The sequence below is a fragment of the Agelaius tricolor genome, unplaced genomic scaffold, assembly GCF_023055355.1.
Source record: "Agelaius tricolor isolate 1412-34295 unplaced genomic scaffold, bAgeTri1.0.p SCAF_10, whole genome shotgun sequence".
Taxonomy (NCBI): domain Eukaryota; kingdom Metazoa; phylum Chordata; class Aves; order Passeriformes; family Icteridae; genus Agelaius; species Agelaius tricolor.
This window is the reverse complement of record NW_027269270.1, coordinates 28,810,613-28,833,369: the sequence shown is the minus strand read 5'-3', so window position 1 is coordinate 28,833,369 and position 22,757 is coordinate 28,810,613. Positions and strand designations below refer to the sequence as shown.

The 22,757-nt window shown below is 38.6% G+C and overlaps 1 protein-coding gene across 4 annotated transcripts in view; it reads right to left on the bottom strand.

Annotated features, from left to right (window-relative positions):
- SLC35F5 (solute carrier family 35 member F5) overlaps positions 1-17,781 on the bottom strand; it is a 30,871-nt gene extending 13,090 nt beyond the window's left edge. The window contains exons 1-14 of one of the 4 annotated variants that reach the window (XM_071435382.1): positions 17,116-17,781; positions 15,160-15,226; positions 13,954-14,024; positions 12,319-12,397; positions 9,300-9,441; positions 8,123-8,266; positions 6,169-6,231; positions 4,952-5,033; positions 3,432-3,622; positions 2,205-2,286; positions 1,792-1,879; positions 1,173-1,237; positions 737-841; positions 89-248 (exon numbers count right to left, since the gene is read on the bottom strand). In XM_071435382.1, coding sequence (XP_071291483.1) covers positions 89-248; positions 737-841; positions 1,173-1,237; positions 1,792-1,879; positions 2,205-2,286; positions 3,432-3,622; positions 4,952-5,033; positions 6,169-6,231; positions 8,123-8,266; positions 9,300-9,434 — 1,115 coding nt within the window. In that variant the 5' untranslated portion in view covers positions 9,435-9,441; positions 12,319-12,397; positions 13,954-14,024; positions 15,160-15,226; positions 17,116-17,781. Of the gene's footprint in view, positions 1-88; positions 249-736; positions 842-1,172; positions 1,238-1,791; positions 1,880-2,204; positions 2,287-3,431; positions 3,623-4,951; positions 5,034-6,168; positions 6,232-8,122; positions 8,267-9,299; positions 9,442-12,318; positions 12,398-13,953; positions 14,025-15,159; positions 15,227-15,673; positions 16,212-16,247; positions 17,054-17,115 lie in introns of those variants that run through there. The other 3 variants (XM_071435384.1, XM_071435383.1, XM_071435385.1) reach the window with 3 other exon arrangements.
- Between the last annotated feature and the right edge of the window lie 4,976 nt (positions 17,782-22,757).

The window sequence follows — 22,757 nt, the reverse complement described above, 5'->3', positions numbered from 1 at the left end:
AGGGCACAAAGCCCAACCTAGACAATTCTACATCTTAACATAGGAAAGATAATTCATGTCAAATATATTCAATGTATGGAGTACATACCACAGCCAGAGGAACTCTGACAAAACTGTTCCAATAAGGCCATTTATGACAATGCACATCCATATCAGTTTATTAGGAAACTCAAATGCTTCAAACCCAGTATAGTGAAGCAGGAAGAACCCTGGCCACAGCAGCAACAGATTAAACAGTCCTACAAAACCTGGATATAAAAACAGTATTAAGTAAATCATAATAAATTTTCTTCAACATAACCAAAATCTCAGCTAAAATCTGCTATTTTGACTATTCTATAGATGCATATAGAAAAGCAGCCAGGAAGCAATATTTGAAATGTTGCAAAGGAAACAAATGTAAGAAACTCAACCTGAAATTCACAAACTAAATTTGCATCAGATATTTACAGGTTTGAAATTGAAAAGAAAATAAAAATTAAGAAATCTCATTAAGTCAGTGGGGCTGTCTGCATACCTACAGGAAGTTCCTCTCCTTGTTAAAGCTCTAAACAAGAAACAATTCACACAAGCAGTCTCTAAAGGACTCATAATCGTGGGAGTAAGAGGATTTCTCTACTTCCTTGGCTTTTCTAAGCCCCTTTACCACTCAGACAAAGTTCAGTGCCTGAAAGCATATGATTTAATCACACATTGAATTAAAGCTTTCAACAGAGATAGTTACTTTTGGTCTTACCAAAGAACATTGGTATGTCAAGTTTATCTTCTCTATCTACTTTCCTTTTTATCATGACTATGTAGACAGCATACAGCATTGCTCCTACAAGAGACCAAATGGAACCTGGAAAAATGGAAAAAATACTCCCTTGAGATATGCTGAACATGTTACGTACAGTAGGATCAACTCTCCTAAACTTCTGTTGATTAGAATCCATTACTAAATGAAAAACATGGGAAAATGGAAAAAGCTCTAAAATAGAAATACTTTCCCAATATATGCATAGAGTGAAAATTTATCATAAATGGCATGTTTTAGAAGTTGAAACTAAAAAGCCAGATTGTGAAATGTTACATGAATAAGAGATACAGATCTTGTTATATGACTACTTTGTAGTGTCAAAAGATGGTACTGATCACTGCATATTCCAGGATTAAAACCCATAAGTAAATACCTATTGTATCTTTTCCAGCAGATTTTTCAGATCCAGAAAGGTTAACAAGTACCACACCACCAATGCTAGCAAAAAAAGAAGAAATGCAAAACATTGCTTGAACTCAATAATTTCTTTACAAAAACAGATAAAAGAAAGAGAAAAACAAATATACAGTTCTATCTTTTGGCATTTTTAGTTAACCAAAACCCACTTCTGGAAAGTCAAAAGAAGCTCTCAACTGCTAAGGCATGATCCCAAATTAAAACCAACCAACCCCACCTTTAAATTCCCAGAACAATGCTCCAGGCATTTAATGAAACAGGCTGACAACACTGAGTGTCAAACTTTTTCACCATTACACAAAGCTAAAACAAACCACAAATAAACCACAAGAAAATAAGTTCATCTATTTCCAACCGAAATTAATCTAATTTCCTACAGGAGAATGATATTTGGAAATGGTTCGTGATATGAAGCATTTAAGAATCCTTAATTCAGTTGCTCAATTCATCTGTGAAACAAGGATTTTGAAAAAGTGATGAGTATCATTTATTGTCACAGATTGTCACAGCTGGTACAGTTGTCCTCTCACTGTACCAGGGAGTTTTGGACCAAATGTTCCCTCCCATTGTCTTACCTTAAAATAACAGCTAATAATTTGGACAGGGTAAACCGATCTCCACTGTTGCTGGGAAAGACTGCAGCTAAGATTAATGTAAAAAGCCCTGCAAGAGAAATTCAGAGGAGTTTATACAACCAAGTTTTGCCAGTAGTTTGCTCAGAAAACTACACAGCTTCAAAGCTATTATACTCCAAATACATTTCTTTAATATACAGAGGTAGCTGCAGAAGTACACACATAAAAAGCAGGGGAAATATGAAGGTACTCTAAAAAACCTCTGCAAATACAAAATGAATTTTCTAAACATACATATTCAATGCCTTTAGGTCAAATCCACAGGTAAAAATGTTACACCAACCCATTGCAATGAGATTTCTATGTTATAAACAGTGTTGTAGTGCACATCTGGTGGTGTAAATAAAACTTACCAGACGTTGATGACAAGATATTAACTATGGCAACTTGGGTATCTGACAGAGCTTCTTGGTATGAGAAATTTGCCAAGAACCACTGGGGAAAAAGAAAAATAATTCACTTATTATATGGGTAGCAACAACAGAGTTTAAGTTTCTCAGTGCAATAAAATCCTACTTTAAAAAAAAACCACTCCAGTTATTTAAAAAATAAAATCAGAACTAGATTTTTAGCTTAGAGAGACTTCTAACTTCTGTTAAAGTGGAAGGCACGTTAAAAGACAGTAGCAAACTTAGAACTGCCTCAAACCAACCACATTCAAGCACATGTTTAATAACAAAATACCATACTTCAGAACCTAAAAAGAATTAAAATGACATTATAATAGCTAGTCTGTAGTAACTAAAGATACTTTTAACTTGTTTTGGAGTGCTTCAAGATGATAACTGCACAAGGGCTGCAAAGAAATTTCAGTAATGCATGTGGCATTAGTCATCCTAATGAGGTTCTTTCAGAGTACTTCAAACCAGCACACATCTCCACTGTTAAAAACAAGATCTCTTACATTCAATGCCTAAAAAATATTTCTTCATTCCTCCATAAAGGTATAAAATGGCAAATGTTTTCTTACTTCTTGATTGAGATCTCACTAGTAAGATCTCAGATATATCCAAAGGGAAGCAACCACTCTCTAGTCTTATGTAGAAACATTCATAAAGTCCAAGAAGAAATACATGTACATGGCAGTAGCATCCATGAACAGAATAAACAGGATTTGTTTTGGACATGAGGACACTACCCCAGAAAAAATTACACTACTGTTTTCTGGTACATCCATCAGTGGTATTATTATTGTTGATGGTAATAATAACAATAAAAATAATGCTTAAATAACTACTTCCTGAGGAAAAGCCATGATGAGTCCACACTACATAGAATCTATTTGGCACTAGCAGTGAAGGTGCTTCTAGACAAGGCATCACTGATCTGCCCTCTACATTTTTCTGTCTCAAAAATCCTGCCTGGATTCTCTCTCTCCCCCCAGAACTGAGGCATGATGCAGCAACAGCATCTACCAGAAGATCCATAATTAAATCGAGCACAAGGAGAGTTTTACTTCTTATTGCACATTTATAAAATAAGGTTTAAAGAATACAAATCATCTCAATATTTATTCACTCTTATTATACAAGTTTTAAATGCATCTTTACTTAAGTTTTCTGAAAGAATGGAGCACATACCACGAAGCAAAAGAAAAAGCTAATTTTTGCTACTTGGCTTGCAGTGAGCTTTCCCACAGTTTTTAAGATGGATTCCTGCTCCTTCACTGTTGGGTAGGACATGCGGGACAGCTTTGCCTCCAAAGCATGGCTTGATGGCAGCTGCCGGATCTCCATGATGTTACTGAACCTCACACGAGGCTTCTTGGGTGCTTCAGAGGCAGAAAAACAGAAAAAAAATTTAAAAAATAAAAATATTCGTGTTATTATTAAACTTTTTGAGCCAACACAATATGCAAATAAAATGATGATATTGTAACATACCATTGATTAAAATACTGCACAAATAACAGGTTCTTATTCAATTAGAAGACATGTCATCATGATTTATTAAACTAATATTCTGCTATTCAGGAGACCACTAATAAGACAAAGCACAATTAATTACTGTTTTCAATCAGTAATCTATCCACCCACGAAAACCTCATTGAAAAGCACCACCCCTGCTCCCTGTAAAAAACATCAACAAAAGGTAACAAGACATTTTTAGATAGGAATTATTCCATCTTAAAAACCATTATATATATACATATATATATATGATTTTCTTTAATTGACTAATAGCCAAACTGCCAACACCTGCACACAATTATACCTAACTGCAAGGACAATGTTTCATTTACAAGATTAAAGTCCAACAGCCCTCAATGCTTAGCAGAGACCATAAAGTCACTTGCCCTTTTGAAATCCACTCTCTAACTAATCTTGCAAACTAGGAGCAGCTTTTATTTAGAAGGTTATTTTAGTATCATTAGCTTCCTCCATAAAGAAAATATTGCACTAAACACTACAGGCAAATATTAGCTTAAATCAATGGGAAACAATACCTGATTTCCTAAAAAAGTAAAGGGAAAGCTGCAGCTGGAACAACTCTGAAGTGATTGGTGCATGTTGCCACAGGAAGCAGAGCCTACCAAAGTGTGCCATGGGGAAATTAAGAGAGTTTCCCTTTGATAAGCAGGAGCTCTTTTGCTGAGGACTGCCTGACTGGATGTTCTGAAGCCAACCTTCCCACAATTGTCTGGGACAGTTAGGCCTTTTTCAGGTACTATCTCAAGATAGTGAGGCTTAAATAAAACCAGAATGCACATAGACTATTAAAATTCTTACTTTGACTGCTTTGCTCCTGCTCTAAAAAGGACAATAGCTTGTTTTTCCAGAGGCTGACTCACTGCTGCTGGTCTTACAAGGCCAGAAGGAAAGAATCACAAGTACTGAACCCAGTTGGTCCCTTGAGATAAACATAGGCTGCATCTGTAGTGACCAAGAAAGGTAAACTGAACGACAGGCCTATGTTTTCTCTACCTGAAAGTAAACATTTGAGACTGCAATTCATGCAATAAGAGATTTTAGAAAGGAGAAAAAAGGAAAAAAAAAAGGGGGGGAGGAAGGGGAAGCATGTCCTGCAACGTGACAGCAGTTATACTAAACAAAGAGAAAAGTAACTCCTTCTCCAAAGAACTAACAAAGTCTTTACTCACTTTTCTCTGCATCACTACTATTACTGCCATTTTTTTCAGTTGGCAAATCATGAAACTTTACAGGAACATATAAAGGTTCACTCTGCAATGAATCAGTATAAGTAAAAATATGGTTAAGCAGGATATTTCAATTATTACCAGAATTTATTTAGCAAATTAGAAAACTAAATAAAGAAAAATTTAGCTAATAGCAAGAGAATCAGACTTAAAGCAGGTCTGCACACAGTGGATAGACTTGTCAAAATTCATGTATACAATATACTGTATGTTACACACATTGGTAAAACACAGTACTAAAAGAGAACTGTGCTCTTTTGTGTGTATCCTCATGAACACAAAACTTATGGCCAGCCTACTGATTAAAATTACAAAATAAGTCATCAATATTACAGATATTTCATTAGCTATAGCTTCTGCCCAAATTATAAACTAGAAACATGAAATACAGACTGTATGTAGAAAAATTCAAGTACTCATTTTCTTCCCATGACCCTAAAAGCCCTTATTTTCTACCCTAAACCTACATCAAAAAACTTTGGGAAATATCTACAATACTTTAGGCACTTAGAAGTATTTCAAGCAATTAAAAATTTTGCTTACAAGACAAGTTTTAAGCTACTTGCTTAGATTAAGTTGATAAACTGTAAAAGTAAAGTCATTAAAAAGATCTGGTAGTTGGATTTTCATTACACTTGCTTAGGATTAAGAATTTTGGTAGATGTTTAAATTAATGCAAAATTGCTCCATTTTCTAGTCACATGATCTTAATGAATTGAGAAGGCAAAGATGATTTTATTCTTAAGTAGAGATAGATAAAGTTAAAAATCCCCAAAAAATTACATCTGAAAAAATGTCTCTTCAAGTAATTCTGTATAAAATATCTATACAGTAATTTGCAATACTCCATTGCTTCCTCCACTCTATTACAGAGATGGTATGAGCTGAATCTGTAAAGGTTTTCTCTGTAGAAGATATTTCTTTGACAAACTACTACAGAAGCATTCAATTAAGTGCTTTATTGAGCTGAGAACCCATATTTCTCATAGTAAGCAATACCATTATTTGCAGTAGTTATTAGTAACATTAAGCATGCAAGTTACCAATCCCCTTTGACAAAACCTATTACACTTAAAACTGCCATATTTTATGAACAGTAAGTCAAGATAGCTGTCCCTTGTTGTTATAAAGCATTCACCTTCATAAATTAAGGCACTTACCAGAGAACTGTTCACAGTGGTATCTGTTGTACAAGCAGCAAAATAACCTTCAGCATCTGCAAACTAATTACAGAAATCTTAATGTAATAAACTACCAAGGCAAAGTTATTAGTAACTGTAATTTTTGAAGAGTAAGGTTTTTTATGACTTTTTCCATCATTCTGTCACAATTCCCTCTCTCCTCTCAGCCCTCCTTCCCCAATACCAGGAGGGCTTACAAGTTCAGTAATAATTTCAGTACTTCCTTTTACCTCTTGAACCCCACTGAGTTAAACTACCCAGGTATGAATGCAGGATGAGGCTCTTAGATACAGAAAACCTGAAAAATTCAGTCTTAGGGACACAATGCCCACTAAATGATTGTGCATCTATTAACAACAAGATGCCTCCTTCATTTTACTGAGGCAAAGTTCCTTTCCCTCCTCCTTTCTGCACCTTAGCAAACCCATATTCCCTGACCTGCAGCTTGCTGTTCTACCATGATGGTAGCAAAATTATTAAACAAAACTTTTAACGTGGAAGAGAACTTAAAAGTAAGATGTGAGTGTTTCTCCAAGCAATCATTGAAATAAAACCATATAAATGGATGTGTTGTCCAGACTAATACACAAGACACTTTAAAGGCACTTGCAATAATTACAGAGTTGAATATTTAACTACACTCCTTGAAGGAGAAAGGAATTTTCTAACAGCATATTACAGTCCTGTCTGCACTGCTCTTTTGAAAAGGAAAAATAATGGGATTCCAGTAGCAGTGTCATGAGTGCCACACACAACATGTGACAGACTGGGCACTCTTAGTCATTGCTTTCCAGTTCGTATTTCATTACTGTCAGCAAAGAAACTAAGTTCTGTTTATTCCCAAATTACTTTATGAAGACTCTGAACAACATCAAGTCTAACACATGCCATATAACACACAAACACTTGGTATTAAAGGCTGATCTAGCAAAAATTGTATCAAGATATCAGCCAACTTTAAATGCTCTATGTGTTTAACTCAAGAATTTTTTAAAATATTTTTTCAGTTGTTCTTTGTGCTTTGTCTTTTCTTAAAAAAAATCAGATAAAAGTCATGTAACACTTTAAATATGTTATGCCTGCAACTGTCACTATCAGTGAAGTCTAACACATCCAGAAAATCTCAAGTCAGTTTCTTTCACACAATCTATTTTCCATAAAGACATGTTGATTAACAGCATGTTCTTGGATCACATTTTCTGGGTTTTATGTGAGATTAGTATCAGGCCAAATGCCTTCCTGCTTCCTGAGTGCTGCTGTTCAGCATCTTGAAACACTGGCACAGAACAACTGCTCTTCCCAGCATCTCTTGGAAAAAAACCCCAGTATTTCTGTCATATAACAACAATTTTAGGTTCTAGCACAAACTATGCCTAACTCTGGAATGGGCATCAGAAGGTCACTCATGCATAAAAGCTATAATATTAACAACAACAAACATGTAATTCTACAACCCTTACTAAATGTAACTTTAAACTCCTCAAAACACTCAGCAAACAGTTCATAGTTGTGCCAGAGACAAAAAGAGTCAGTGCTAAAAATCAGCTACAAAGTTCAAGCTCTGATTCCATTGGTTGCAGATGTTGGGGGGAGTTAAAGGGAACCAAGAGCCAGCAGTGAGTTTCATAAGCTCTTGTTAAGAGGAATTATCCTCTGCAATTGTCCAGGATACAAATCCAGGCTGCAGGGACCAATGGCCTGGCCCAGCAGAGCATTTCTAGCATTTCTTACAACTCCTGACACATCTCACATTGCTTCTTCTTGCCTCTCATCCTTTCACATGACAACTGTTACGACTGCCATGTCTTCCTGTGGCATGATTCAGCTTATACCTCAAATATGTAACTCTTGCTCTTCTCTAGTCTCTATTTTCAGGGCTTTTTTTCTGTACAAACTTAGACAAATATCACATCCACAGAGTTGTAATACTTACAAAAGCTGCATGCCTTCCACGAAACCCACGAGTACACTGTTGCCTCCATGGCTTCCAAACAATAAATCCCAGGAGGTATAGAACAAACATGGATGTTTTTGCAAATGTACTGAAAAAGGGTTTGTTGTACCTTGTAAAAACATACTGTGGAAAGAAAATAATTGCAGTATCCAAAATTACCAAATAGATAAGAGTTCACAACATGAATGATCAAGTGTAAATATACAGTCCAGAACAGCCTGCTTCCCACAATACCAGAGCTGTGAGTATTGGCATGGTTAACCAAAGGAATCAAATAGCCCTACCTGTTCTGGGGGAACCCTCTCCCGAACTACCTCCAATGCCAAAAAAAGGAGACTTTTTGAAAGAAACAATGCCTCAGAAGGAAAACCACTTGTTACTTGTATCTCACCAAGCAACTATGTATGCTACTGAACTCAAATAGCACTGAAAATACATTTACATACAAATATTTTCTAAATCGAAGACCACTTTTATAAGCAATAACATATTAATCATAAATTAGAGAAGACTACTTTGGCTAAATAACATTTCAGTATCAAAAGTGACTCCGCTAGCTCATTCAAAAAAATGTTTTATTAATATCACAAGACAAGCACAAACAATTGTATATGTTTAGTTTCAAAACTGATATAGAACATAATGACAGTTGAAAGAAATTAATTTAGGAGTTTATTAAAAACTCAATTTCCATTACTAAAGCTCTGGTTTAAGTCCTAAAACTTAACATGAAATAAATACCACAACAGTTTCAATATGGTTAATATATGAACTAGATGAAATTACAGGGTTTAAACTCCATGCTTTGAGTCCTTTCATCCTGAACTTCTGGATGTTCTGAACTACAATTCACTACATCAATCAGCCTGGCATGTGACAGCTCATTTACCAGTTTTTGGGAACCATATGGGCATTATTTTAATCAATACAGCAATAACAAAATTAACTCCCTGATTACAGTACACAGTGATGAGTTTATGCTGTTTAATTTTAAAGTCATCAGTAACACATTCTGTCTCAAAAGAAACAGGCACTGAATTGAACTTATCTGTAAGTTTTAGTGGATTCAGGCTGGTGAAACATGAAGTTTGATAGTTATGATTCTGCTGCATTTTCCTCATTAATTTTCCCTCAAAGTGTGTGGGACAATACTCACAGAAGTGAGTTCTGAAGAGGCCACCCAGATGACATCAACCAGGAGCAGAATGACAATTCCTAGAGCCATTCGCCTGCGCTGGGCAGATGAGCTGCTCTGGGAGCTCATCCGGTTCATGATAAACACCCACACCATTTGGAACCTGGGCAAAGGGACAGAAAGAACACACAGAAGGTTACACTGGCACACAGAAAAATAAACACTGGGGGCAACTGTTACATACATATAAACAGGACCTGATCTGCAAGGACACACATGACTGTGTTGTTAAAAAGCAGATCTTTGACAGATCCAGCAGGAAATTTTCAGAGATATTAGGGACAACTAGAAAGTAAATCTTGACTTTGCAAAAATTTATCAACTGCTTTAGGAATGAAGTAAGAAAAAAATAGGTAAAATACAATTTGGAATTTACACTACAAGTTCTGCAAACAGTATAAATTAGATTGATGTGTTGTGACAAATGTCAGAAATGTGTTTAAACTTAGAGGCATTCAGCAAATATTACAGAAGATGTAGGAAAACATTTGGGTAAATTATAAACTCTTACAACAAGAGGTGATTCAAGAAAAAATAGAATAATTAATTGTAAACTTAAAGTAGACTACACATGTAATGTGTAGTCTACTTTAAGTAGAATACAATGTATTCTACAAAGTAAAGTAAAATGCAATTTTAATACAATTATATTTAGTACATGTAATTGTATTAAAAATATATATAGCTATTTGGTAATTTATTAAATATAAGCATGAACCAATTCTAGTGAAAATCTATCAAAAATTCATTAACGCTGCTGCAAAGGAATTCAGATTTGTGACACAGCTTTACAGCTGCCCATTGGATGGCCTAAATTTATGGAAGGCCTAAATCTAGGAAAACTTTCAATTATATTACTAAAAAGCTTCAAATACAATTGACAAAGACTGATGACTCATTCTTGTACTAGAAGTCTTTACAAACTCTCTAATGTCAGCCAAACATGTATGTGGGATTTCTATCATTAACCTTCACTTCTTTATGTATATATTTTAAGAACCAATTTATTAAGAGTTCATTAACTACAGATGGCACAGTATACCATAAACTCAAACACCATATCTGAGAGAACTGCTCAAGGAACTGCAATCTAAGTCATCTTTAGAGAGCAGCTTCTGACTTTCACAGTAAATAGAGGTCATCTGCTTTGCTAATATGGTTTGATAAATTTTAATTGAGCTTTGTTTCTTCCACATGTGTCAACATACAAATACTTGCTTTCTTTGCATTATTTACAAATGATTTGTGAAAGAGACAGTGCAATAATGTCCTCAGTAAGTGAGGAGGGTACATTATTTTTTTCCAGAACAGCCTCAGATTAAGGATTTAAGTGCCCAGATATGCACAAGCACATTGCAGATCACAGCACTGTTTTCTGCATTGACTCATATTCTATACAGTCTCTGCCATGTTCAAATCTTGACATTTTTTTCCTCCATTTCTCAAAGGGCCTCTTTCAAAAGGAAAATGAACAGGCAGAGTTCCTGAAGTATAATTATACCACTAGATCTCTGCCGATATATTCCATGTGTGGGCATCAGTTCTGGATAATTACTCTGCTTTTCTGATAAAATGGTGGGACTGACACAAGAAAGCAGAAATCTGTAAGTAGAGAGAGGCAAAGTTATGAAAGACTCAGCAAGGAATTAGTTTCTACTTGATACAGAATAAAGGAGAAAACATTTGTTCTCAAAGAGAGAGCAAACAAATGTATTATCTTAAACTTGAAGAAACTAACATAAAGGTTTTCAAGCTTGAAAGCTTATAAAGGTTTTTTTCAGGTTTTAGGAATTGGTTTAACAAATACTACATATTATACTCTACAAACTTTGCTTTCATACTCTACAAACTTTGCTTGTAGACTAATAGTCTACAAGCCATTACATGAAGTTATATATAGCCTAAAAATTGTTTGTGTGTTTGCATAATGTGCAGCTAATGTGGAAGCTGGGCACAGAAGAGTTCAAAGAAGCTGGAAGGAAGAAATCTCATTCCTGTCAGGCTATAGCACAATGCAGGGAGAGTGGGAAATGACCCTAGAAAGAGAAAGCACTGCAGCCCTCCAGCAGCTCTGTGCTGCAGGCAGGAGGGGACAGGGAGCTGGGGAGACAGGAAGGAATGGCCCAGCCTGATCAACTGGACATCTCCACATCAGGTGTTCCCTCACACCTCCAGCTCTGCTGCTCTCACCACAGGCTGCTTCAAAGCACACTCTGTGAACAGAGATCGTGCACAGACAACAGTCACATTCTGCAGCTGTTTAATCTTGTGCTCAGCTTGTCTACCTTAGGCTTGAACAAATCCCTTGCTTTAAAATCCTTCAACAGGAGCAAAGTAAAGGATGATGGAACATCCAGCACTTCTTAGATAAGAGGTTACACATAAAGTTATTCAGAGTCTATGCATATTTTACACCATTTCTTCTGTAACTTTGCTAAGTAGATGCTAAAATTCTAAATAAAGAGCCCATAATTATGCCTTGGAAGTTGGAATTTTTTTATGTTGCAGTAAGAGCAGCTATTACTTCTCATCTGACTACCAAGTAGCTGTTTAACATTTCTGTGTGCCTAATATAGCCTTTGCTTGATCCTTCCCTAACAAGGCAAAAAGCTTAACAAGAAAAGGTGACTATGAAGTGCAGCACCTTCAAGCTAATAGTTGACTAAAAAAGTTACCAAGCAGCAATACTAAAATGCCTGTAAAGTTCAGCAGAAATTCAAAAGCCTACTAAAACCTAAATACTAAGTTTTAGGACGGAATTAAAACCCTGTAAAACATCACACAAAATGCAAAAATGCAAAGACAGCTTAAAAGTACTATTTTGAGAAGTTTTAGACAGACACATTGTCCCACTTATTAACAGTACTCACTAACTTGCAATGAAATACAATTCCACACTTTAATGTTTGCCTTCTGTACATTGAGGGTAATATGCTCTGATAGAAATGAACACACAAGAACAAGACTTTTGTCACATTACCTTCCACAATAACTGTAAAAAAGGAACAAAAGTGGTGACTAACAAACTTCACACTTCATGTCAAAGTGAAGACAGTCTCCTAAAAAAAAAAAGCAAAGTGTGAAACATCATGTGCACAGGTTTATTAAGCATGTATCTTTGCAAAATACTGTCTAAAATTTCAAGTTCTACAAGTTCTTCTGCAGCTCAAGCCCTAAGTGTTGGGGACATACAGATCTAGAACCTTAAGAACTGGTCTGCATCAAAAATGCAGGGCAGCCCTGAATTGCAGGAAAACAGGATCCTTACCTAATTTTGATATTACAAAGAACACAATCCCTTCCTTATTAATTGACTCTAGGAGGTTCACATGAGGAACAAGAACCTGATGATGTTAAATTCTGATTTTCTAAGCTATGCAGAGAAAGGCACTATTTCTCCAGTGCACATTCCTAAGCAAAGAATTTAAACATTAGAACTAAGAAGGTAATGGAAGAACATACAGCCTTGTTTGCCTTAAAATAATCTAGAAAGATAAAGCACCTCCATGTTATGTCTTGTGAAAGCCCAGTATCTTTCCTTCCTTAAATGGATACAGCATTTTATTGTATTAAAACAAAACATCGTCTTACATAAAATTTATTTATCATTTTTAAACTCAGATTCTGTAAGCACATTCAATAAAATCCACTGTTTTATAGGAAAAGAAACATTATACAAAATAGAGCCATAAGTTTTATTGCCTGGAAGTGCTGGAATTTTTATTGTCATTATTAATGTAAAATGTTGCTAAGCTCTGTTTTAGGGTGAACAGGAGTCACACACTATGCTAAGGAGTCTCAAATTAGTATCCCCAGCAGAAGTGACACCAAGGGCAGAATTAAATGCTTACCCAAAATTAGCTTTTGATCACCTGTCAAGCATGGCTGAGAGTTTGTAAACTGCTAACAGGGAGCAATAGTTAAATTCATGCTTTTCACCTCTTTGATTAAGAGGTAACTCATTAAGAGGGACCCCACAAGCCCCCATTGAACTCAACATTTACACACAGCAAGTTCAAACCTTTTCCACAGTTTACCAAATTATCATAACTGCTTAAAAAGACCCAACAAACTGGAAGATGTATTTTTTAAAGACAAAAGCATGTGATTATCCATCTTCTATTCCATAAAGACAATGCTCACTGTAGATCCTGCACACCAAGGCAATTAATCACAAAATCACAGAGTATTTTGAGTTGGAAGGGACCCACAAGGATCATAAAGTCCAACTCTTAAACGAATGGCACAGGGACTGAAGCCACAACCTTGGCATTTTTATTGTAGGGCTTTACCCTTACAGAACATTTAATTTATCAAGTGCAAAAAGTTATGATAAATTTAGGCCACCAGAAGACACAGAGACTGCAATAAAAATTATGGTTTAAAAGTAAATATCATATTCTACTCTATTAATAGAGCAGAAACTTAAGCATGTTTGTCCTTTGTTTCCATTATTAGGAAATAATATGCTTTCCACATGGTGTAACTTTAAGCATACCAGCTCTAATCTGACATTTAAAGAAATATTCATTTAAAAGACTTTTGTTAATATAATTATAATTTTCAGCAAACAGCAATGAGACCTTTTAAAGTCTCCTTTTTTAAATTTATTTACCATTCCAACAGTCTTAGAGTTGGTGCTGTCATCTTGCAGAACCATTTTTCAGCCAGTTACATGAAGATCTTCTGAAAAACAAACATTAAAAATTTTCTTGTCATGACACTGTACTTTGATTTTAAAATGCTGCAGTACCCTAGATCATGTAAGAAGATCCACCACTTCAATTTATGATATCAAAAGATATAGAAAGCAGTCTCACTGTGTAGTCTACAGTGCATGTGCACACAGCTGACTGCACTGAAGGCAACAGGCTCAGCAGCCTGTCCAACTCTCCTCTCCTGAACATGAAACAAGCAACTTCTGAGGGCAGGAAATAAAACTGCACCATTGATACTTCATGTGCAAGCTTATGGGGACAGCATCAAATGTTTCTTTGTGCAGATTATTTCCACATTACAAGCTCCGCCCAAGAAGAGAAAATCACATGAAATTCTCAAACTTTTATTGCACTGACAATTAGAGAAGAAAACATTATAGGCCAAAGAATTGCCAAATCATTGCAAAACAGAAGTATTGCTGTTCTGGCTGTTCCAGGAGGAAAACACACAGCCTGTCTCTCCCCTCCACCACCAAAAAATAGAAAAAAAGACATAGCAAGAATGCCAAAAGACACAGAACAGCATCTCAGTCACAAGCCATGGTGCAAGCAAGTCAACTGGAAATTCTTCCTTGTATTTACTCAAGATTATTTCATATACAAGTCGAAAGACAACATATCAAGATAAGGCTTGCAGGCAAAATAAATGGGTTTAGTTTTTCCAGTTATACCAGCTGCTCCAACAATACAAGTTCTGGGATACAACCTCCTCCCCCTTTTAACATGTTCTGTCATCATGTCTTGTTTCATATTAGATTGCTTTTGAGATAAAAGAAACAGAGACACTGCTTTCACTTTAACCAGAAAAAAAAAACCAAAACAAAACTGAAAGTAAAATTATTTACATTTATATGTCAAAATCTGTAAGCCTACATTAAAGCAACATTAACCTAACACAATTCTGATGTCTACTCAACCTCCAAAGGATACCATGAGGTGAGAGCAAAGGCAAGAATATTCAGAAGAGATGGAAAAGTGAGCCTTATGCAACATGACTGTCATATTCACTGCAGCCCTGTCATTTTAATTCAAATAAAGCTTCCTGTAGGATCTTAGAATATAGCAAAACAAAAGATCTAAAAAAGCAACCAAGTTTTCCATACCAGTACTGAGTTCTGCAAGTAGAGATCACTGCTCCCATCTGCATAGGAAGTTACACAAGACCAAAGTCTGCACAGAAAACACATTAATTTTACTACCAGAATAAGAGAATTTAGCTTAATCAAAGGTATGGTTTAGGAATCTGTTGATATGTAACAGTTATGCTATCAAACTGTCATGGCACAGCTGGATATTGGCATTTGAGGAATAAAAAGAACAAGAATGTTTAAACATTTTCACCAATGAAATGAAAGCTTCCTATTCAGCACTTACTCAAAATTCATGAAACAATGCTTCAAACAAATTTTCCTATATAGAACTAGTAGTGCAGAGCATTAATCTGTTTTATACCTCAGGGTCCTTACCAGCTCCCAGCCCATCCAAGCACTCAGCTCTCAGTAACCCCCCCAGCACCCCCTGCAAGGCTGTGACCCTGTTCAAGTCTGACTGAATGAGCTGGAAACACCCAGTTTCAGGTCAACAGAGTGAAATCTGACAAGCAGAACATCCACTGACCTCCTTGTTATTCTTGTCCAGCAACATTAGGAGAAAAAACTCCATGTCAAGCTGCCAAGGCCTCTCTAAGCTTCACTACATAGAGAGGAATCCCAGCCACCAGTAGCTCCACATTTAACATCAGCTAAAGATTACAAATGACATCCATTTCACATGCTGCAGATCTAATCTCGTCTAGTGCAAGGACTAAACATATCGTGCTTTGTCACAGGATATACAGACACAGACTCCTGATAAGAACCAGCAGGGCAGCTTGCAGAGAGACACCCTGGCAGCTGGAAGCCGAGCCTTCCAGGCAAGGGAGAAAACCACGAAATCACTGCACTTGGAGTGAACAGGAGTCTCCTTCCTGCCCACAGATATCTTTGGGGAAAAGTAGCAGGAACAAAGAGAAGGAAATGAGTAAGTCTTCCTAATGCACTCAGAGAAAAGTGAATGCCTAAGAGAAAAGATATATGGCTCAAGCCCTGGGGACCTCGGGGGAGGAAGAATGACTAGAAACTCACAAGTAGAACACTGGAAACTGCAGGGGGAAAGGAAAGGGAGCTGCAGCCCAAGCAGAGGAAGCACATACTCCTCACAGCCCCAGCCAGGCAGGACAGCTGTGCCAGCTCAGAATCACTGAATCTATTCGGTTGGAAAAGAGCTCTGAGATCATCGAATCCATCCCATGACAAAACACCACCCTGTCAACCAGACCGTGGCACAGGCTTTCCCTAAACACCTCCAGGGATGGCAACTCCACCACCTCCCCGGACAGCCCACTCCATTGTTTAATCAACCTTCTGCACAGAAATTCTTCCCAATGTCCAACCTGACCCTCCCCTGGCGCAGTTTAACACCGTGTGCTCTTGTCCCGTCACTGCTGCCAGGGAGCTCGACCCCCGCCCGGCTCCTGTCAGGGATCTGTGCAGAGCAACAAGGTCTCCCCAAAGCCTCCTCTAACCCAGGCTAAACTCCCTCAGCTCCCTGGGGCACTGCTTACAGGAGCTGTGCTCCACACCCTCAGCAGCTCCGCTGCCCTTCCCCGGACACGCTCCAGAGCCTCAGTCTTTCCTGGAGCGAGGGCACGGAGCGGGGCACGGCGGCCGAGGCGGTGCCGAGCCCAGGGCCACGGTCACTGCCCGCACTGCCGCGGGTACAGGCTCGCTCTGGGCACAGCGGAACCCTCCACACACCCCCAGCGCGCCCAGGGCAGCTCCCCCGCGCCGGGGAGCGGAGGGCGCGTTCCCCACAGCGCTGTCACGGGCGGCCGGGGCCAAGGGCCGGCGGGACGCGGAGCACTCACACACCCCCGGCCCCCCCTCCCGCACGAAGGGACAAAGTTCCCTCCCGGGCCCGGCCCCGCTCAGCCCTGCGGGGCCTCTCGCCCGCGGTATCCCCGGCAGCGGCGGGACCCGCCCGTTCCGGCCCCGCTCCGGTTTCGGCCCCGCTCCCGGTACCTGAGGCCGCGCCGGGCCCGGTGCCCCCCGCGCTCCGTCCGGCGGCGGCACCGCCCGCCCGCGCCGGACACCCGCAATCCATCCCCGAGCCCGCGAGCGACCGCCCCGCCCGCCCCGCCCGCGGGCCGGCCCCATCGACCCGCTCGGCCAGCAGCTCCACAGCCCTGTCCTGCTGCCCGCCCCCCGCCCGGTGCGGGAGGGGCGGCGGGGACGAGCGGCACCGGGAAGGGCGGCGGGGACAGCCCTGGCCACATCTCCGTCTCCACCGTCATCCACATCCCTGCCTTCACCACTGTCACCGTCATCATCCTTGCTCCCACCACCGTCCCCATCCCCATCCACTTCCCTGTCCGCACTACCGTCATCATCCCCATCCACATCCCTGTCCCCACTACCGTTATCGTCATCATCCCCATCCACATCCACATCCCCGTCCTCACCACTGTCACTATCACCATCCCTAAGCCCATCCCCGTGCCCATTCCCATTCCGATCCCTGTTGCCATCACTGTCACTCATCCCCATCCCCGTCCTCACTGCCATCACCGACCCCATTCCTATCAGCATTCCCTTCACCGCCCCCATCTCCATCTCCATCCCAGGCCAAATCACTTCCCCCTTCCTTGTCTTCATCCCCATCCCCATCCCCGTGTCCATCCCTGTTCCCATCCCGTTCCCATCCCCGATCCCATCCTGTGTCCATCCCCGTTCCCATCCTGTGTCCATCCCCGTTCCCATTCCATTCCCATCCCCGTTCCCATCCCCGTTCCCATCCTGCCCGCAGCCCGAGGCTGCGCTGCGGTGCCCGCTGGGCCCCGTGTCCCGCCGGGCAGCCCCGCTCTGGGCACAGACATTTATACAGCCTCTCCCAAAACTTTAACATAAGCAAGACAGAAAAAAAATACCACCCACAAAATAACCCCAAAAAACTAAAATATGGAGGAACAGAGAAGGCGGAGGAAGAGAGCACGGAGTGAAGAACTAGAGATGGAGAAGTGGAAATGGAGCTTGAAACTAGTCTGTCAAAAAAAAAAAATTAAAAAGGGGAAGAAGCAAAACAGAAGTGTGCAAGACCCTTGAGAAATGTCCTAAAATGCAGCGAGGTGGTGAATCTTAGTTTCATAGTTACCATAATCTTTACATTCTGTGATACAAAATCTCACAGGACCTGAAAGCAGTGGCAACTATTATATTTTTGGCTTCACTATCAACACACGTTTAAGAGCATAAAAAAGTGATATTGTGTAGACATGCAAGCTAAATTAAAGCAAAACTTCAAGACGTATATGTTAGTGACTAACAAGCTGCAAAAGGAAATGCTAGGCAAAGTCTATCAAAAACATTGAATTAAATGAACTTTCATAGGCTTAGATGAAATTGCAAACTCAGATCCTGGTCCTGTTTGGTTTGGTTTTATAGTCAATGTTAGTACTCTCTGTAGTCAGTGTTGATTACTATTTAAGAATTAAGCTCACAATAGCAGCCTAAAGATAACTAAGTGTATGTCACATCTTGCAGATTATTCAATATTCACCTGCTAACAAAAATAAAGCTTTTGGCAAAATTTAGCTATTACATATTTTGGAAATTTTATAGCAAAAACTGTTAGGAAACAATAGTAAGCAATGTATATACATGAATAAGAAGGTGTTTAATTGTTATTAGATGATATATATGATATAGCTGTGAAGTTATTTTAAATGCTACTCACAAACTGTTGAAATCAAACAGGATATTTCACCCTTCCTATAGGTTAGTGATTGAAAAAATCCATTCCCTCTCATATAAAAATGTGACAGCTTATCATCATATATCTGGGTGAGTTTTACTGTTGGGCTTATTCCCTGTAGATAAACAAAAGTTACTTCTTAAAAAAACAAACCCCAAACTTGAAGAACTTCTAGTGTGAAACTGGTCTGGGCTTTTTTTGTGAGCCTGAATTTCACAATCCAGCTGTATTTTAATTTGCATACAGTAGCACTAAGAGACATCCAACAAGTTTGATGCCCCATAAAAATGGTTGTTAGAAGTAGTAAGATACAATCCCTACCCCGAGGCATTTATAGCATAAATGGCACAAGGACATGCAGTGAATTATACTCTTGGTTCAAACTGTCCTTTTTTGATGTACTCTGAGTGTACATTATAAATAAAGTATTGATTTGTTCTTCTGGCCTCATTATCACTATTGGCCAAAATGAAATTGCCAAAATGTGCAGCCTGGTGCTTTTCCCTGAAATTGTGACTTTACAACTAAATAGATTTTAGGTGAAGTTCTTAGATAAAGTTTCAGGAAAATAGCAGTCCTCTTGATGGTGCATTCTGTGGAATTCAGAGGAGTTGAAAATAAATACAATGTAACAGAAAAAAACGTGTGTACATCTCACAGCCTCTAATTTTCGTGGTCTTTGTTTAGTATTTATACAGAGACTCAGTAACTTACACAGCTTATCCAAGGTCAGTCAGTTCATCAGCAGCCAAACCTGAAGAGAAAACCAAAGAGTTATGACTACAGCACTGTGACAGAGAAACTGCCTGTAATACTTTCCTACATCTAATAGTGCCTTTACTAAATAATATATTGAAAAATATTATAGACAATTTATATTAAAATGGGGTGAATGTTTTATATGGAAAAAAAAAATCCCTGCTGCATTTGAACAGGGGGAATAAACAAGGCAGCAGGGAAGGTTGAGATTCCCAGGCTCTTCTATCTTACCTGATTAAGAGAAAAAACTTGGTTTGCTGTCCATGGAAAATGCTTTCCCATAGTGACCAGCAGTAGTGATGACAAAGTATCTGTGATATGCAGATTTTCTCTCTTTTTATGCTTTAGTCTCCTTTGACAGAGGAAAGCACATGAAATCCCACCTGAATTAAGAACAGCTTTCTGGGTATAGCTCCACGTGGCCTCTCAGGTGTATGAGTTTTCTTCTTTAGGAGGCAATGCAGCAGTTTGCACCTCAAAATGGCAGCACAGTTAAATCCACCTTGTCAAGGTTCTGATCTGAAGCATTTTGACTGGGGCAGGCAAACAGGAGGGCACTGTTGTCCTTCAGGTTGAGTGCCAAGATTTCTTCACCACAGGATGAAGCACTTACACTGTGGTTCCTGGGGAATTTTGAGAGAAACAGGTCAGCATTGTCAAAAGCCCAGAAGTTTGTAGTTATTACACTCAAAAATATCACAGGACTTCTGTATTTTTAGCTCTTGATTAATTTGCTTCCTATTGTAAAATTCATGTGATGATCTTGCGTCTTCTCTGAAAGAAACTATTATGAGAATGATTTGTCTTTTGTTTTTACTGAGCCTTTTTCAGGAATTAGATTTTAGTAAACACATGTAATAAAACAATACGTATCTTGAAAGTGTGCACATACTGCATATTTATTTTTCTTGCTGTGAATATTTTAGTTACATGCATGGCATTTTTTAGGCAAAGCAAAATTCTATTTCCCAGCATCACTGTAATATTTTCATAAGACAAAACATCCACAAAACATGCAAAGCTTCTAAATTGCATTTATCAAGAAAATTTGAATTTAGTTTCTGCTCATATATGTTCTACTTACAAGAACATAAAAGCTGATTTGGAAGAAAAAGATCAGATCCCAAGAATGAAATTTAATATTCTGTTGGTCTCATAATAGAGCTCTACAAAGGAATTGAATCTACTTATTTTAGAGAAATGCCTCCTTCAAAAGGATTTGGAACAGATCTTTGATGAACAAAATGTCCATGTTGATGAACAAGGCAGAGCAGCAGAAGAAACTGTAATAAAAACCCAAAGTGACAAAGTCAGTTTTGATCAACTTCTGTTCTCCTTAGGGAAAGGACAAAGTTAGAGTGTTCAGGAGTAGACTTGGTGTAGGATGCAGACAGTGGGGTGTTACCCTGTCCTGTTGGGTTAGACAAAAATCCATCCAGCTCAGAATCCCCAGCGTTTCAGAATGGATGCCTGGGGAAAATGGTGCTGGAAACAAGGGATTTGTTTCCATGGCACATCCTTCCAGATTTTAGAAACAAATGGGTACCAGCATCCTTACCTGGAAGGATGTATTCAGCCAATGCATTTAATAGCTCTGATGGACCCATGAATTTGGCAAATCCCCTTTGTGAACCCAGTAACACCGGAGTCATTATGGATTTACTGAGGCAGAGTCTTGTGACATAACAGAAAATGTTTTGTTTTGCTTGGGTTTAGGCCCCTGGATAATAACCTTGTCACACAACTTGTAATTGTTGTTCCATTTCATCTTTGCATTATTTGAGTTTTAACTGTCTTATATTTGTCCTCAACTGTCTTTGAGGTGTTCTAACATCCTAAGTCCAGCTTTGCAAGAAGCCTCTTGTGACTAAGGGAGTGATTTTATTGCTCAATTATCCTCACTGCCTTCCTCTCCTTCTGGTCCAATTCTTGAGAGGCTGAAATGAAAACATTCATATGAATACATGAAATATAGTTAGCCTATTAAAGTTATGATTTCCAATCTGTTTTCAGTCCCTTTTTTGTGTATTTTCAAACATTTTGTGGTTTTGACCTTGCTGAACTGTTACACGGCTGTTTTCTTAATGCTTTACCTGATGGCCATCTCTAAGAAATCTTAGTGCTTAAAAATGTATTATTTTGAATAAAATCTATGCTGAGTACTATGAGAACTACTGGCACTTACAGGAAAAATGTTATTCTGCAGATGTAATACAAGAAAAAACCACAAATATTTTTGTATTTTTTTTATCAACCATTACTTTTAATAGCTGTAGAAAATTAATTGGAACTGAGAGCTTTTTCTGCTTCCTACCGAATATTACTTGCAAATATTAGCTAGTCATAAAATTACAGATGAGTAAAACAACTCGTTTAGGGAACTTGCCATCACTTACTTCAGTCTCTTTACTCTGCTGATTTATAACAGGAAAGAAAACAGGAAGCTTAATTGGCAATGGGATTTCCCAGACTGAAAATTATTAAATTGCTATCACTCAATTATTTTCCGTAGATGAGTTGTGATCATTAATTGTTATAAAAAGGACATTTTAAAAACCATTTGCAAGCCCATTCAAGCGAACCAAAAAGTAAATGGAAAGTAAACCTTTTGGAAGTGTTCTGAATTACTGAATTACCATGCCATTGAGAGAAATCATATGTAGGAGTGGACTGCATGTGTAATATTCATGCATGTTGACAACCAGAGAACCATTTGAACTCCAGGGTTAGCAGAAATGCATGTGTGAGCATGAATACCTGTCCTGCTGGAGATGTGAGCCAAAAACACCAAACAGTCCTTAACAGAGAGCCAAAAGTGAGTTTTATTTACACTGAATATCCCCATGAAAGCAACTCTTCTAAAGGTCAAGTCAAGCAGTTCTCTCTGCACAAGTCCAACCAGATGGAACTGCTGCTAATGCGACCCCGCATGTTCAGAACACAGAACAGATTTTTACATTTGTGCTTCTGCACATTCCTGGGTGAATAATCACAATGATTCAGGGAGGCACATTGCAACATAAGGTGGTATTCAAAGGGAATGGAAGCATTGCCCAATATGGCAATAGGGAACTGATCCCTTGCTGGGAATGCAGAATGCTCCAGAGAGGGCAGGGGTTCTCCTGGGAAGGGCTAAAGCAAAGGAATCAATGTC